This window comes from Felis catus, chromosome C2 (genome assembly GCF_018350175.1).
Source record: "Felis catus isolate Fca126 chromosome C2, F.catus_Fca126_mat1.0, whole genome shotgun sequence".
Lineage (NCBI taxonomy): Eukaryota > Metazoa > Chordata > Mammalia > Carnivora > Felidae > Felis > Felis catus.
The window spans coordinates 107,222,030-107,240,538 of NC_058376.1; the positions used below are offsets into that span (position 1 = coordinate 107,222,030).

General features: G+C 39.1%; 1 protein-coding gene and 1 long non-coding RNA gene across 14 annotated transcripts in view; one reads left to right on the forward strand and one right to left on the reverse strand.

Annotated features, from left to right (window-relative positions):
- VEPH1 (ventricular zone expressed PH domain containing 1) overlaps positions 1-18,509 on the forward strand; it is a 254,352-nt gene that overhangs the window by 73,085 nt on the left and 162,758 nt on the right. For all 13 annotated transcript variants that reach the window (XM_019810515.3, XM_045037395.1, XM_019810519.3 and 10 more), the window contains one exon: positions 4,399-4,608. In XM_019810515.3, the coding sequence (XP_019666074.1) occupies positions 4,399-4,608 (210 nt within the window). The remainder of the gene's footprint in view (positions 1-4,398; positions 4,609-18,509) is intronic.
- Positions 3,617-5,705, reverse strand: LOC109491417. The gene is made up of 2 exons (XR_002144740.3): positions 5,443-5,705; positions 3,617-4,816 (listed from the first exon to the last, which is right to left on the reverse strand). It is a non-coding gene; the product is annotated as an uncharacterized LOC109491417 (long non-coding RNA).

Sequence of the window (18,509 nt, forward strand, 5' to 3'; positions counted from 1 at the left end):
GCACACACATGTACACATATGTGCACACACACAGTAGCTCTACCTTTTATTATATACATAAAAATTTAAATGTCATTTGCTGCTAATTAAGTTGCTATGTATTATGGTGCTATGTTTTCAGATGGCCCTACCCTCATGGCCCCATGGCCTGGGCTGATGAGATATGTCCACAAAACTTCAGTTCAGTGGCAAGATGCTAAAACTGTCAGCAGACTGCTCTGAGAGCACAAAAAAGGCAGCGGTTAATTCCACTCAGGAAGGAATGGAGAGCCAGGGAAGGTGCCTTGCCTGGGCTATTTACTTTAGAGGGTCCTGGTCTGGCCCTCATCTGCATGTTCCCCCAGTTTCCACACATTCTGTCACCTAATAAACGTAGTCCAGGTCACTGGGACCTTGGAATTCTTTTCCTGTACATCTCTGTCCTCCTTCTAAGGCTTCAACAGGCCTGGCCCCTGGATCTGTTCTCCCAAGGACAGGCTGTGCCAACAGCATGACCCCACAGGCCCGAGGGGTGTTTTAGATGAACTTGCATTTGTGGGCTGGGGTATTCATATACATGCATACAAGACTCCTTTCAGGACAAAGCCAGGAATAGAAAGAGAAGAGAGGGGCAAGGAATGGGGCCTAGAGGTCATTTCTTTCTGTTCCCTCTATACAGGCCAAAAATTCCAAATTCAAATCAGGCCTCCAAGATTGTTATAAAGGCACATGTGTCAGGTAGAGGGTAGCACCTGAGTATTTGAGTGTGTGGTGTAGGGCCCTTTATTTGCACTCTAGCCCTAGGTCCTGCATGTGTTAGGGTGGGCTATGGGGAAGGCTTCCCAGAAGTAGAGCTCTTTGAGATGGGCTTTGAAAGCATGAGCATCCTCTCCATGTTTAAGCCACTGTGGGTGATTGGTGGCATGTCGCTGGGTCAGAGTTCATGGTGGAAGAGGCAGTAGATATGCCAGTCAGTGAAGACCCTGGAATGCCATGGCATTGGGATCCCAGCCGTAGGCCATGACAAACCTTTGAAGTCTTGACATGATTAGATAGGACAGCTTGGAAGCTCTTTCGGCGGTCCATGCCATGAGGTTATGGTCTCAACAAAGGCCGTGTCAGCTTGCCCTCTGCTAGACATCTACGCTGTCTTAGTGGCTGCTCTGCTCTCAGTGATGAAAGGCCTTCTCTGAGATATGAAGCAGCTCCCTAGTGAGGCAGCACGAAAAAGACCAGCCTGAGGAAATGCCTGTATTTAGAAAATAAAATTCCTTCTTATCTAAGAATAATCTGTCTAAAGCCCAAAGCACCGCTTTCCTTTCATGTGTGTGATAAACTTCAAGAAATATCTGTCTTTTCTGTCACCATCATGACAAGCTTTTGGGTTATCAGGAAACCACAAAATAATAAATTTTTGTTTAATCAGTAAAATTACTTTATTTACACTATTCAAGTCTTCTCTACTCTTTGCTTCAATGGATTCAACTGTGCCTAAGCATATATATTTGTCTCGAGCCAGCTTTCTTTTTTCTTTCTTTTTTTCTTTTCTTTTCTTTTCTTTTCTTTTCTTTTCTTTTTTCTTTTCTTTTTTCTTTTCTTTTCTTTTCTTTTCTTTTCTTTTCTTTTCTTTTCTTTTCCTTTCTTTTCCTTTTCCTTTTCCTTTTCTTCTTTCTTTCTTCCTTTCTTTCTTTTTCTTTTCCTTTTTCTTTTTCTTTTCCTTTTTCTTTTTCCTTTTCTTTATGGTACAGTACATATAGTATACTCTTGTATGGCTTGGGATGTATGGCTGGAGTTTAAATAAAATTGGCATGACTGGAAGCACATGTCACAGAGACCTTCGTGTTCCAGAAATAGGACATGAAGGGTAAGGACTAGGAAATAGAATTTTATAGAATGGGGCAGGAAATGTGTAAGCATTTTCCATTACTAAAAGACTCAGGTTAAATATGCTGCCCTGACCTAGAGCAGCTGGCTGACACTTCTACCTTATGTGCCAGGGATCTCTCTTGGTTTCTCCGGAAGGACATACAACCATTCCCAAATGCATAGGCAACATTTGTAGACCTGTTCAATCATGTATGCTGTATACCAGAAACTAGCCCTGGCCCTTCCTCCATAAGTACTGGATATGAATATCCAGTTTAAATTTATATGTAGGATAATTTTAGTCCTCTCAAAATGTCTGCTTTCATGTCCCTGTTATGTTGTATATGACATGTGACAATATATCCATTAAAACATTATGTACAACTATTCAACACTATGGAGTGGGGTGTGGAGGTTATTCAAATGCTAGCCTGTAAAACCATTTAGATTTTTCTTCGTTTGGTTTGTTCCTCAAATATTTATTGACTCAGTTTCTGGCCAGGCTCTGTGCTAGGCTTTGGCTATACAATGGGGTACAAACTCTTATAGAGTTTTTAATCCAGCTTGCAAAACAAACATCTAGACTAGCAATATGAAGAAGGCATGAGAAGGGTTTGCTGGGAGCCATGTAGGGTGTGATAGGGGCTTCAGCCAGGGCACTGGATTGAGGAGGAAAGAGAAGGGAGTGGAGGAAGGCTTTTAAAGGGAACAACAGCTAATCCAAAGCCTCACAAATGAGAAGGAGTATCCAGAAAAAAAGGGGCAATAAGAATTACAGGCAGAGTGAATCACGTGAGTACAACCCTAGATGCAAGAGAAATCTTAGCAGGTCAAGAAAACATTTTGGAAAAATCAACAGGGTTGAAGTATGGTATCTGATGGGATCTGGATGGGGGGATACATCTAGAAAAATGGATAGGCATCAGTTTGGAAAAGGTATGTTAAGCCTCTATCTTGAGATCGATGGCAAATCAGTGAACTATTTTAAGCAGAGGAAGGGTTGCTATTGAGGCCACAAGGTAGAGAAGGAATTGGATAGACAAGACTGATGGCAGAGAGAAGAGTTAGAAAGCTGTTGGAATAACCCAAGTTCAGGATAATTGGATCAGTGGTCTCAGCTTAGATGTGCCTGCTGGGAGAGTACTTCCCTGATGCCAGCTTAACCTAGGGCCCCAGGATAGTCTGTCACAGCACCTTGTATTTTGCTATATGGCATTTATTAAAATTTATAATTATGCATTTCTATTAAAATTACTCGTTTCATGAAATGTCTCATTTACTAGGCAGTGAATTATTCCACTATGGCAGGAATCTGCTAGACTTATTAGCAGCTTTAGCAACTACAATACTACCTTGCAAATAGGAAGGACTCAATAAATATTTGTAAATAAGTGAATGGAGAAATGAATGGAAATTAATGGAAGTGGACAGATCTGTGGCATACTTGGGAGGTGGAATCAGTAGGACTTGGTGGTTGTTTGGAGGAGGCTAATGATAAGGGAAAAAGAACAGTCAAGAATGATTCCCAGACTTCTGACTTGAGTAGCCAGGTAGATAATGGTGCCATTCATGGGGAAAAGAGACACTTGAAGCTAGAGAGGGAAGTGAGAGAAGCAGGGTTTTGGCAAAGGGTGGATTATAAATTTAGCAGGTTGAGCTGAGTATCAGATTCTGTTTTAATACTGGAAGCTACATTTCAAGTCCACCTTACCAAAAAAGTAACCAACCAAAAAAGCAAACCAACAACAAACTAAACAAATCAGCATAGAAGTATAGATGGGCAAATTGTTTTTATTTTTACTGTTCAGTTTCCACGGGTTGTCCTTTCTAATTGTTTTATTTTAGCAGACAAAACAATTCATTAAGTTGTCAGTGTGCAATGTGTCTATGTATTAACATAGTGACTTTATTCCACAAAAAGTCACGTTTTCTTCAATATGAATTATTGCATCTTTATATTAATACAAGGATTCAAAATCAAGAAAGCCATATTAGGGTGTCAGGAATATGGTAGAAATTATTTTACTTTAGAAATATTTTTTATCTTAGTACTTTTTTGTGATCAAAATGGAATATTGAAGAAAATTTAAAGGCTGTTTCCTGCTTTCTTATTTTTATTATTAAATATTTCCAAACCATACTTCTCCAATTTGAAGGCTTTCATTGAAGTCATCAAGTATCTTTTGCATATTTATATTGCCCTTTAAGTTGCACTTTTATGGTGGATTGGAGGAAATTTAATATTCTGGTGAGGATATAACATATCAAAACTTGACTTATGAATAGCAGCTTCTAAACATTTTATAATGTAATGTTATTACTCTTCAATAGCAGAGCACAGATGAAATGAAAAAGGGAAACAAACTGAAGCTTCTGAAATTTTATTGTAAATTCTAAATTTCAGACTTGTATTTGCTTGAGTTCCAATGAGGGCAATAATCCCAGAATGTGTTGACTTCAGATTTCATAAAATCAAAAAATATTAAATTAGTCCTGATTTAATTAATTTTCCTCTTTGTTTCTCTTCTCTTCCTCTCTCTTTTCTTTTCATAGGTGGTTCAGAAGTGTATTCCTTTCCTAATCAGGCATTTGAAAGACTCAACCCATAATGATGTCATCCTAAACATCCTCATAGAGATAGCAGGCTATGAACCTGTGGCTTTGAACAGTTTTCTTCCAATGCTGAAAGAGATTGGTGAGAGATTCCCCTACCTCATCGGACAAATGGCGAGAATCTATGGAGCTGTGGGGCATGTGGATGAAGTAAGTTTGACTTTTTTTTCTCTCTAAATTCCATTGGCACTTAATCCACTGGGGGCTCTGTGAGCTGCAAATGGGTCCTGGAACTTCTGAGAGCTTCCATTTTTCTTTCAAAACTTTTGCATGGACAGTGGCCTTTGGATCAAGGACACATTATAGCAGAGCTAGGTGGAAGGTTCAGGAAGTAAGGATCTCATTGCTGGAGTGTCACCTGCGGAAGGGAAAGGATTAGAATGGAGGAAGCACTATGACAGATTAAGACCACTTTGTAATAACAATAACCAGTAAAAGAATTTCAACTCATTTCTGGTTGTAGTTCTGCTTAACTGAGGAAACCATCAGTAAGCATAGGGTTAGGCCTCAAACACTACTGATTAAAAGATCCCATAGCCATACTGTCAATAAGTGCCTGCATTCGTTGGTGTATTTTGAGCCCTCCGGATGATGTTACTTGGAAGAGTGAAATAAATGTTCATGGTTGTTTAAAAGGCCTAGCCTAAATATTTGCATAATAGAATCTTTTGGCAGGAACAACAGGATGCCATCAGTTTGTGGGGATTAGGTGACCGAGAAACGATTTCCAGAAATTCAGGTTCTGAAGGGTGTGCACGCATGCATGTCTGTCTGATGATTTTATATTGGGCTTTAGGACTATTATCTTTTTAAAATAAAAGTAAATATATAATTGATAGAGGGAAGCTTTTATTTTCACCCACTTACATATAATACAGTTATAAAAATCGTACAACTCTTAAAAGGGAATCCATAGTCCATCAAGTTCAACCTCTTGATTCTACACAAGAGAAAATTAAAGGCAAGAAAAGTTGAATGACTTACCCAGACCGAGACTGGGTTAGTTGGTGACCCCGCTGGAATTAGATCTTTGCTATCCTTGGCACTCTTTTCAAAGTTTGTCTTAGAATGGATCTGTGGTTCTGTTTTATTTTATTTCTGCTGAGATTTGCAGAGGGCCTAGTGAAGGAGAGGCTTCCTTCTGGTGGAGGGCCTTTGTCCTCTAGCTTCCCAGACGAAGGTGGGAGAGCTGAGCTGCCAAGCAGCCTGTAACCGTCAACATGATGGGGGGATCTTGTAAAAGGATTACTTTGGTGTGGACATGCTGCTTAGTATAATCCCTCTCTATCCACTGCTGCTGGGAATGTCTCACGCCTGCCACCATCTGCCTTCTGGTAACACTTTCCCGTGCCTGTCACCTTGGCTGCCAGGAAAACCCACTAGAGTGCCCAAGTGCTTTTAGGACAACTTCAGCTGACAGCTGTTTGATGGAATCTGCTGACCTTGCAGATTTTTATATGCAACAAAAACTTCAACCTGTGATGTGTGAGACCCTGGAATCTTAAAAAAGTTAACTCTTCCTGCACCTTAATGGTAGTTATTTTCATCACAGATACATTTATGATTCATTAATATGTAGTAATGCACACTAGAAGTGATTAAACTTCCCACAGAAAATGTTACCTGTTAAAACAATAACAAAAAACACAAACCACATACAATTATGTCACTGTAGGTTTACCTGAACTAAGGCTAACCTGACAGAGAGTAGCCTGTTAGTGTGACTTTTGCATGACCCTAGGTGGGTGCAGTGAGAAGATGGGATGCAAACGGCCAGTGGAATCACTTATTTCACAATTCAGAGCATCGAAATATTTGCCCCTCCCCCATCTCTCATTCTCATATGTCCATGAAGACATCTATGTTTGGGGGAGAAAATTTTTTTTCTCGTGGTTCTGACTCACCTTCTCAACAAATAAAATTCTAGATCAAATACTTTCCAAATGTACCTGGATATCAGGATTACATGGGGAGTTTCTTTAATAATATAAGTTCTTGGGCGTCATAGAAAATCTACTAAATCAGAATCTCTAGGAAAGGAACCTAGGAATCTGGATTTGTGGGATCCTCTGACAGGTAATTCTTATGCAGCTGTTAGTGGATCAGTATTTGAGATTTCATGATGTCAAGTATTTAAAGCATATTCTATCTTAGACTTAAAATCAGGTCTTGTCCATCACTCTTTATGCCTTCCTCCATCAAGCCATGTGAATCAATTAAGACTTTTCCAGACTACTGATACAGCTGATACTGATACAGTTTAGATTAGGTATGGTTGAGAGTAACACCAAAGTTCAAAATAATAGTGACTTAAACAAATACAGTTATCTATTTCTCTTATACATAAAGAAGTCTAGAAAGCAGTCAGCCTAGAAATACATGTTTCAGAGACCCAGGTTCCTTCTACTTTATTGCATTGCCTTCCTTGAACACAATAGAAAACACATGACTTCCATGTCATGGTCCAAGGTGGCTACTCGTCTCCACCCATCAAGTCAGTATTTCAGTCAGCAGGAAGGGGAAAAAAAAGAAGGACTCTTCCACATAGTCAAACACAACCTCCTATTCATATCCCATTGCTACCATAGAACAAAACTACATATGACCATACCTAGCTGCAAGGGAGGCTAGAACATGTAGTCTGGATTCAAGTAGTTACATATCAAGAGAGAATCAAGGGCAGAAATAATGATGGAGGTCATGGAATGTCTCTGGTGCAGTTTGTCAAGTCATTTTGTTTCTCTGGGTCTGTTTTCTCTCCTCAAAAATAACATCCTTGCACAGGTATACCTCCTTTCTGCTCTGATATTCTTGATTTCATTATTCCATTTCCTTTAAGATCAGCCTGACCAAATTACCTATATAAGTGTCAGTCAGCCTCCTTTACTGAGAAATAATACCCTTCTTACTTGTTTCTAACACTGAAAATATCACCATTAGAAAGTCTTTCTTTTAGTTTTAAAGAATACTAAAGCTCAGATGTCCCAAGACTAAGTGTAGTAGTCTAAGCAGCTATTAACTGATTAATTTGAGTGAATCTGTTCAACTTTCTAAAACTCTCATAGAGCCATATTCCCAAATACCAAAACCAGCAGGGAAGATATATATGTATTTCTGTCCAGCCTCCTTCTAAAAAGAAACATGAAGTTACCGAAGGACATTGCCAGGTGGGCCCGAGGGCAGAAGTTAGGGTCCTGGACACCTATGGAGGAGGGAATTGCAATAAAGAGGAAGTAGCAGGAACTTTGCCCTGGAAAAAAAACCCATCATTTTCTGTGTGGAGAACTTGGTCTCTGGTTAGATAAAGATGCATGAGAATATATAAGATATAGAAATGTTTAGGGTGTTAATGATAAGACAGCCACAGTACCCTATTGACCTCAGGCCCTAGGATCCTCTCTCTCATCCTGTCCTGGTTTTGTCTAAAAATTGACTCCATTTAAAAATTTTTCTCTTTGCACAAAAGTAGAATTTTTGGATGTATTCAGGGGTTTCAGCATCAGGTGATTACACTGATAGGATTTAAAAGATTTTGGAAATGCAGAAGAGCCAATCCAACTTTGAGAATCTTGCTCCAACTTTTGGAATGCACAATCTATGACTGACTGGAGCCTACTGTTTCATCCCTGCCTTGTTAGATCCTTAAGAAGAAAAGGGGAGTCTCCTGAGGGTATGCAATCATCAGGTGAGGCATAACCTTGGAGTAGAGCTAGCCTGGAATTAGTCACATGAGTTATTAATCCACTTATGCCTCACCTTCTGTATTTGAATGAAGCCACGTGTGAGAACTGCCAGGCCTGGCTACAGGGGATCCAAGCCGGATGTGCCCTGTCTTTCAAACCAGGGCCCATCTGGGTGGGCACACTGTTTTCAGCAGCTTGATAGCAACATCACGGTTTTTTCATCTGCATTGCACCTCACAGAGGAAAGTTGTATATATAAACCAAAAACTAAAGTCCGATAGATCCTTATACTCACTATCTCCCAAATTACCTCAGGAATTTTTTTCCACCCAAATTTAAATGAAACCATGTTTAATAGCTTGATAGTGCTTTTGTCAACATGTGAGGCAATACAGTGTCTCCTGAGCCATTTTCAGGTTTGTGCTGACGCACAAAGCACATCTACTGAACAGAGAATAAAATGGAAGAAACACAAGCCAGAAAAACCTGCTTCTGGGGCAACTGATGCATTGTTGCCCCTGAGTTGCCTCTTCCTTGTCACTGTCAAGAAAAGGACACAGATGGTTTCCATCATGCCAGGATTTAATCCACCTGTGTGGGATGCTCAGTTGAAGCAGATGCACAAATAAGAAATATCACTATATTAGACATGTCCTCACATTGGCAAAAAGTGCACAGATCCTTTTGTCTTTCTTCAGTGAGAAGTCTGCAGTGGAGACCTTAGGAAACAAAGCAGTTCTCAAGAATCCATCCCCAAAGCACCCAACAGTTTGGTGCTACCACATCTCTGGCAAACTCCTAGTCTGACTTAAGTCAAGCCCAAGGCAGCCTCAGCCTTGTTCACTAACAATACAGGAACCAAACCCTGCCCACAATAGGCAAAGAGAGTCATTGCAGATCACTGGGCTAAAGGCAAAAGTGGCACAGACACAACAGAAGGGCACACATACATGGGAAACACTCCTGAAGCAATAGGTTCTGATGAACAGGGGACAGTGTGCTGCAGGAAGCTAGAGGACCACTTTTTCATGCAGCCACTACTTTCAAGAACAGGAGATATAGCTGACTTTCCTAATGTGAAGACACAGACACAGACACAGAGAGTTAGACAAATGAAAAGATAGAAAAATATGTACCAAATGAAAGAACAGGAAAAAAAAAAGCACAGCAATAGATCTAAACAAAGTGGAGAATTTGATAGAGAATTTAAAGATACTCACTGGCTGTGATACTCACTGAACTTGAGAAGAGAGTAGAGGATCTCAGACCCTCAACAAAGAGAGAAAACACATAAAGAACCAATCAGAAATGAAGAACTCAGTAGCTGAAATTAAAAATAAATTAGATGGAATAAATAGGAGATTGGAGGAAGCAGAAGAATGGGTCAGTGACCTGGAGGACAGAATGATGGAAAGCAATCAGTCTGAACAGGAAAGAAAAAAATATAGTAAAAAAAAAAAATGAAAAGAAGACTTAGGACCTCAGCAAAACAATGAAGTGTAATAACATTTGTATTATAGGAATCCCAGAAGGAGAAGAGAAAGAAAAGGGGGCAGAAATTCTATTTGAAGAAATATAGCTGAAAAAATCCTGTTCTGGGCAAGGAAATAGAAATCCAGATCTGAGAGGTGGGGGGGAGCCAAGATGGCTGAAAAGCATGGAAGTTTTTTGTATGTCTGGCGTCCATGAAATGCAGCCAGACCAACACTAAACCATCCTGCACACCTAGAAAACTGATTTGAGGATTAACACAACAATCTGCACAACCTGAACCACAGAACTCAGCAGGTACATGGCACAGAGAGGTAAACTGGGGGAGAGAGAAGCCATGGAGGGCAGGGAGCCACTTTTGCATGGAGAGAGAGGATGGAGACAGGGGAGGGGGTGGAGAATATGGGAAAGCACCTCTCTCCCAAAGAAGCAAGGAAGTGGAAAATTGGAAACAGCCTCAGCCTTAACTAAAAAGGGAGAAAGGAGAAAGGAGGAGCGCAGTCTGAAACTCCGCAGCTCCATACCTGGTAGTGCTCTGGTGGGAAGGGCGAATCCCCAGGAGCAGAGCAGAGGTTCTCAGGCCACACGGGGAGAAGTGGTTCCACTGCTGGAAGGACACTTGGTAGAGGCTGTGAGGCCACCTGGGCCCAGGAGACCCCAGAAAATGGCCACATTCACTGGTGCTGGAACAAGGTCATTGGAGGTGAAGCCTGGTGCCAGATGTGTGTTGTGATTTTCCATAATCCCTGAAACGCTGCTGCTACACTATCTCTCAAAGTTTTCCTGGGGCAGGCTGGCACCTGGACACAGTCTCTGGGCATCAACAACAGCACAGTAACATGAACTTTCCTGGGTGTGGCCAGCATTTGGCCATTGCTCAGTGAGACCCTCCACACAGGGGTGGATTGGGTCAAAGACACAGTCCCTCACAAGTGGGGGGCCAGGGAAGGCAGCTGCATCTGAGACAAAACTCGGGAGGGAGGTGCTGCCTGGGCCTTGGTCATGGACAGTATGGAAGCAGGGAGTGGACAGAAGCCAAAGACGAAGGACGGGTGCATGATTGCTGATTGGGAAGAACAGAGTTCCGATACTAGAGACTTGGTAGCTGGGTGGGGCAATTTTCTCCACTCCAAGGTATGTGCATACGCACCTACAAGCGCCACAACAATCCACCCCAGTAGGCTACCAGCGCCATCTAGTGGAGAACAGAGCTGTTTCAATAAGCCCTGCCCAACTGGGCCAACCTCGCTCTTCAAGAACACAAGTCTCACTGCCTGATTAGTTGATGAGTTATAAAGCACTTCATAGTTTGACTCCTAGAGGAAAAGGAAGTAATTCCAGTCATATTTCAATCTGTTAGCCAGTCCAACTATTCAATTTTCTTTTTCTTTCTTTCTTTCTTTCTTTCTTTCTTTCTTTCTTTCTTTCTTTCTTTCTTTCTTCTTTCTTTCTTTCTTTCTCTCTCTTTTTCTTTTTTTTTTTTTTTAATTTTTTTTTTCAACGTTTATTTATTTTTGGGACAGAGAGAGACAGAGCATGAACAGGGGAGGGGCAGAGAGAGAGGGAGACACAGAATCGGAAACAGGCTCCAGGCTCTGAGCCATCAGCCCAGAGCCTGACGCGGGGCTCGAACTCACCGACCGCGAGATCGTGACCTGGCTGAAGTTGGACGCTTAACCGACTGCGCCACCCAGGCGCCCCTTTTCTCTCTCTTTTTCATTTCATTTCTTTTCTTATATAAAGAAAGAGGAAAAGTTCATTTTTATTTTCAATTTTTATTAAAAATATTTTTCTTTAATTTTTTTCTATATTTTTTTACTTTTGTGTAAATGTTTTCAAATTCTATTTTACTTCAATCATTTCATTTTAGTCTACTTCAGTGTATTCATTTTTTAAATTTTCAAATGATTTCCTTTTTTTTTTCTACACAAGAACACTCAGATCAATGGAACAGAATAGAGAACCCAGAAATGGACCCATAAACGTATGGCCAACTAATCTTTGACAAAGCAGGAAAGAATACTCAATGGAATAAAGACAGTCTCTTCAGCAAGTTGGTAAAACTGGACAGCAACATGCAGAAGAATGAACCTGGACCACTTTGTTACACCAGACACAAAAATAAACTCAAAATGGATGAAAGACCTCAATGTAAGACAGGAAGCCATCAAAATCCTCGAGGAGAAAGTAGCCAAAAACCTCTTTGATCTTGCCCGAAGCAACTTCTTACTCAACATATCTCCGGAGGCAAGGGAAACAAAAGCAAAAATGAACTATTGGGACCTCATCAAAATAAAAAGCTTCTGCACAGCGAAGGAAACAATCAGCAAAACTAAAAGGCAACTGACAGAATGGGAGAAGATATTTGCAAATGACATATCAGATAAAGGATTAGTATCCAAAATCTATAAAGAACTTCTCAAACTCAACACCCAAGAAACAAATAATCCAGTGAAGAAATGAGCAAAAGACATGAATAGACACTTCTCCAAAGAAGACATCCAGATGGCCAACTGACACATGAAAAAATGCTCCACATCACTCATCATCAGGGAAATACAAATCAAAACCACCATGAGATACCACCTTACACCTGTCAGAACAACTAACATTAACAACTCAGGCAACAACAGATGTTGGCGAGTATGCAGAGAAAGAGGATCTCTTTTGCATTGTTATTGGGAATCAAGCTGGTGCAGCCACTCTGGAAAACAGTATGGAGGTTCCTCAAAAAACTAAAAATAGAAATACCCTACGACCCAGCAATTGCACTACTAGGCATTTATCCAAGGGATACAGGTATGCTGTTTCAAAGGGACATATGCACCCCCATGTTTATAGCAACACTATCAACAATAGCCAAAGTATGGAAAGAGCCCAAATGTCCATCAATGGATGAATGGATAAAGAAGATGGTGGTGTATATATATATATATATATATATATATATATATATATATATATACACACACACACACACACACACACACACACACACATATATATATATATAGAGAGAGAGAGAGAGGAGTATTACTCAGCAATCAGAAAGAATGAAATCTTGCCATTTGCAACTACATGGATGGAACTGGAAGGTATGATGTTAAGTGAAATTAGTCAGAGAAATACAAAAATCATATGACTTCACTCATATGAGGACTTTAAGAGACAAAACAGATGAACATAAGGGAAGGGAAACAAAAATAATACAAAAACAGGGAGGGGGACAAAACATAAGAGACTCTTAAATATGGAGAACAAACTGAGGGTTACTGAAGGTGTTGTGGGAGGGGGGATGGGCTAAATGGGTAAGGGGCATTAAGAAATCTACTCCTGAAACCACTGTTGCAGTATATGCTAACTAATTTGGATGCAAATCTAAGAAAATAAAATTAAAAAAAAAAGAAGAAATCCAGATCTAGGATGCAAAGAATGCCCCAACAAAGTCAACCCAGAAAGGTCCACACAAAGACACATAGTAATTAAAATGGCAAAAAAAGTAGTGATAAAGAAAGAATTTGTAAAGTAGCAAAAGAAAACAGTTACAATCAAGGGAAACCATATAAGGCTATCAGCTGATTTTTCAGCAGAAATTTTGAAGGCTAGAAGGGAGTGGCATAATATATTCAAAGTGCTGAAAGGAAAAAAAATCTGCAACAATAATATTCTATCTAGCAAGTCTATAATTCAAAATAGAAGAAGAGATAAACAGTTTTATAGACCAAGGGGAAAAAAAAAAGAAAGAACAAAAAAAAGAAAAAAAAAGAAAGAAAAACAGTAAGAAAAGAAAAAAGCTAAAGGTATTCAAGACCACTAAACCAGCCTAACAAGAAATGTTAAAGGGGACTCTTTGAGTAGAAAGGAAAGAAATAAGTAGGAGGAAGAAAATTAGGAAAGATAAAATCAGTAAAATTAATTATATCTATAGAAATTAGTCAAGTGACTCACAAAATAAAAGGATGTAAATTATGATACCATATATCTAAAATGTAGGGGAAGAGGAGTAAAGATGAGTTCAAACTTATGTGACCATCAACTTTATATAGACTGTTATCTACATAAAATATTATATACAAACCTAATGATATCCACAAATCAAATACCAGTAATAGATATGCAAATAATAAAGAAAAAGAAATCCAACCATATGGCTAAAGGCCGGCAAACCATGAAAGAAGAGAACAACAGAAGAAAGGAACAGAGAACTACAAAAACAACTGTAAAACCACTAACATGGCAATAGGCACATACCTATCAATAATGACTTTGAATGTAAATTGACTAACTGCACCAATAAAAAGACATAGGGTGACAGAATGGATACAAAAAGCAAGACCTATCCATATGCTGCCTACAATACTAAGTTCAGACCTAAAGACACTTGCAGATTGAAAGTGAGGAGAAAAAACAACTATTAATCATGCAAATGGAAGTGAAAAGAAACCCAGAGTAGCAATACATATTATCAAACAAAGCAGACTTTAAAACAAACACTGTAACAAGAGACAAAGAAGGCCACCACATAATCATATAGGGAACAATCTGGGTGCCTGGGTGACTCAGTTGGTTGAGTATCCAACTCTTGATTTCAGCTCAGGTCATGATCTCAAGATCATGGGATCAAGCCCCATGCCAGGCTCTGCACTGAGTGTGGAGCCTGCTTAAGTTTCTCTGCCTCTTCCTCTGCCCATCTCCCCTGTGGGCGTGCTCGCTCTCTCTCTCTCTCTCTCTCTCTCTCTCAAATAAAAAAATAAAATCAAAAATAAAGGGAACAATCCAACAAGAAGATATAACAACTGTTAAAATTTCTGCACTCAATATGGAAGCATTCAAATACACAAAGTGTTAATAACAAAGGTTAAAGATGTCATTAATAGTAATACAATAATAATAGGGGACTTTAGCCCCCCAAACATCAATGGACAGAACATCCAAACAGAAAAACAACAACAACAAAAAAAACCAAAACAGTGGTTTTGAAGGACACATTGGACCAGATGGATATAACAGATATATTCAGAACATTCCATCTTAAAACAGAGTACACATTCTTTTCAAGTGCACAGGGAACATTCTCCAGAATAGACCATATATTAGGCCACAAAACAAGTCTCAACAAATTCACAAAGATTGAAGTCATACCATCCATCTTTTCTGACCACACATTATAAAACACAAGAAAAAAATCAATAAAGGATACAAACATGTGGAGGTTAAATAACATGCTCCTAAACAATGAGTTGGTCAACCAAGAAATCAAAGAGGAAATTAAAAAAAAAAAAAACATGGAGGCAAAAAACAAACAAAGACAAACAAACCAACTAAATACATGGAAACAAATAAAAAAATGAAAATATAACAGTCCAAGATCTTTGGGATATAGCAGAAGCCGTTCTAGGAGGGAAGTTTATAGCAATACAAGGCTACTTGAAGAAGCAAGAAAAAAAGATCTCAAATGAATAACCTAAGCTTACACCTAAGGACAACAAACAAAAGAACAACAAACAGGGGCGCCTGGGTGGCGCAGTCGGTTAAGCGTCCAACTTCAGCCAGGTCACGATCTCGCCGTCCGGGAGTTCGAGCCCCGTGTCAGGCTCTGGGCTGATGGCTCAGAGCCTGGAGCCTGTTTCCGATTCTGTGTCTCCCTCTCTCTCTGCCCCTCCCCCGTTCGTGCTTTGTCTCTCTCTGTCCCAAAAATAAATAAACGTTGAAAAAAAATTAAAAAAAAAAAAAAGAACAACAAACAAAACCCAAAGCCGTTAGAAGGAAGGAAATAATAAAGATTAGAACAGAAGTAAATGAAACAGAAACTAAAAAAAAAACCAAAAGAACAGATCAATGAAACCAGGAGCTGTTTTTTTTTTAAAGATAAAAAAATTGGGGCACCTGGGTGGCTCAGTTGGTTAAGCGACTGACTTCAGCTCAGGTCACAATCTCACAGTTTGTGAGTTCGAGCCCCGCGTCAGGCTTTGTGCTGACAGCTCAGAGCCTGGAGCCTACTTCAGATTCTATGTCTCCCCCTCTCTCTACCCCTCCCCTGCTCATGCTCTATGTCTCTCTGTCTCTCAATAATAAATAAACATTAAAAAAATTTTTTAAATAAAAAAATTGATAAACTTTTAGCTAGATTCATCAAAACAGAAAAGAGAAGTCTCAAATAAATAAAATCAGAAGTGAAAGAGGAGAAATAACTGACACCAAAGAAATAAAGAGGATTGTAAGAGAATGTTATGAAAAATTATATGCCAAAAAATGGGCATCCTAGAAGAAATGGATAAATTCCTAGAAGCATATAGCCTCCCAACACTGAATTGGAAAGAATTAGAAAATGTGAACTGATTATCAGCAATGAAATTGAATCAGTAAGCAAAACAGTCCCAAAAAACAAAAGTCCATGATCAGATGACTCCAAAGATGAATGCCAGCAAACATTTAAAGAAGAGTTGATACGTATTCTTCTATTCCAAACTATTGCAAAACAAAAACAAAAACAAAAAAAAACAAAAATGAACAAAAACAATAGAAGAGTAACAAAAGCTTCCAAATTCATTCTATGAGGCCAGCATTACCCTGATGCCAAAACCAGATAAAGACACTCAAAAAAAGAAAAAATAGGCCAATATCTCTGATGAATAAAGATGCAAAATTCCTCAACAACATAAGGCAAACTGAATCCAAAGATACATTTAAAAAATTATGTACCAACATCAAGTGGGATTTATTTCTGGGATGCAATGGCAGTTCAATGTTCACAACTCAGTTAAAGTGATACATCATCAAGAGAAGAATAAAAACTATATGACCATTTCAATGGATGTAGAAAAAACATTTGACAAAGGACAACAACCATTTATGATAAAAACTCTCAACAAAGTAGGTTTAATATTTTAATTTTTTTATGTTTATTTTTGAGAGAGGAAGAGAGAGAGACAGAGCATGAGAGGGGGAGGGGTAGAGAGAGAGAGGGAGACACAGAATCTGAAGCAGGCTCCAGGCTCTGAGCTGTCAGCATAGAGCCTGACGTGGGTCTGAAACTCACGAACTGTAAGATCATGACCGGAGCCAAAGTGGGAAGCTTAACCGACTGAACCACCCAGGTGCGCCTCAACAAAATAGGTTTAGAGGGAGCATACCTCACTATAATAAAGACCATATATGAAAAACCCATAGCAAATGTCATACTCAATGGTAAAACACTGAGAGCTTTTCCCCTAAGATAAGGAACAAGACAGGGATGGTCCATGGTCACCATCTTTATTCAACAAAGTACTGGAAGTCCTAACCACAGCAATCGACAAGAAAAAGAAATCAAAGACATCCACTTTGCTAAAAAAAGAAGTAAACCTTTTTCTTTTGCACATTACATGATACTATGCATAAAGAAACTATAATGACTCCAGCAAAAAAACTACTAGAAACTAATAAATGAATTCAATAAAGTCATAGGATATAAAGTCAATGTGCATAAATCTGGTGCATTTCTATATATTAATAATGAAGCAGTAGAAAGAGAAACTATGGAAACAATCCCATTTACAGTTGCATGAAAAATAATAAAATACCTAGGAATAAACTTAACCAAGGGGGTGAAAGACGTGTTCTCTGAAAAATATGAAACACTGATTAAAGAAAATGAAGACAAGACAAACAAATGGAAAGATGTTCCATACTAATGGAAGGCAGCTATGCTCACCACTATACCACCAACGCTGTTCCATACTAATGGATTGGAAGAGCAAATATTGTTAAAAAGACCATGCTACCCAAAGCAATCTACAGATTTAATGCCATCCCTATGAAAATACCAATAGCATTTTCCACAGAACTAGAACAAATAATCCTAAAATTGGTATGGAACCACAGGAGACCCCGAATAACCAAAGCAATCTTGAAAAAGAAGAACAAAACTGGAGGTATCACAATCCCAGATTTCAAGATATAGTACAAAGATGTTGTAATCAAAACAGTATGGTACTGGCACAAAAATGGATACAAAAACCAATAGAACAGAATACAGAACCCAGATAGAAACCTACATTTATATGGTCAGTTAATCTTTGGCAAAGGAGGCAAGAACAGTCGATGAGAAAGAGACGGTCCCTTCAACAAATGATGTTGGGAAAACTGGACAGCTACATGCAAAAGAATGTAGCTGGACCACTTTCTCACATAATACAGAAAAATAAATTTAAAATGTATTAAGGACCTAAATGTGAGAACTGAAATCATAAAAATCCTAGAAGAGAGCACAGGCAGTAATTTCTTTGACATTGGCAGTAGCAATATTTTTCCACAGATGTCTCCTGAGGCAAGGGAAACAAAAGCAAAAATAAACTATTGGGACGACATCAAAATAAAAAGCTTCTTTTCAGCAAAGGAAAACATGACCAAAAGTAAAAGGTGGGGCACCGGGGTAGCTCAGTTAGGTGTCTGACTCTTGATTTTGGCTCAGGTCATGATCGCAACAGTTTGTGGAATCAAGCCCTGCATTGGGCTCTGCACTGACAGTGTGGAGACTGAAATTCTCTCTCTGCTCCTCCCCTACTCAGGTGCACATACACTCTCTGTCTGTCTGTCTGTCTGTCTCTCTCTCTCTCAAAAATAAAATAAATAAATAAATAAACAAACAAACAAACAAACATTAAAAGAAAACTAAAAGGCAACCTATGAAATGGGAGAAGATATTTGCAAATGACGTATTTGATAAAAGGCTAGTATACAAAATATGTAAACAACTTATACAAGTCAACACCAAAAACGTAAACAACCCAATTTTAAAATGCCAGAAAACATGGACAGACATTTCTCCAAAGAAAACAGCCTGATGACCAACAGACACATGAACTCATTATCGGGGAAATGCAAATCAAAACCACA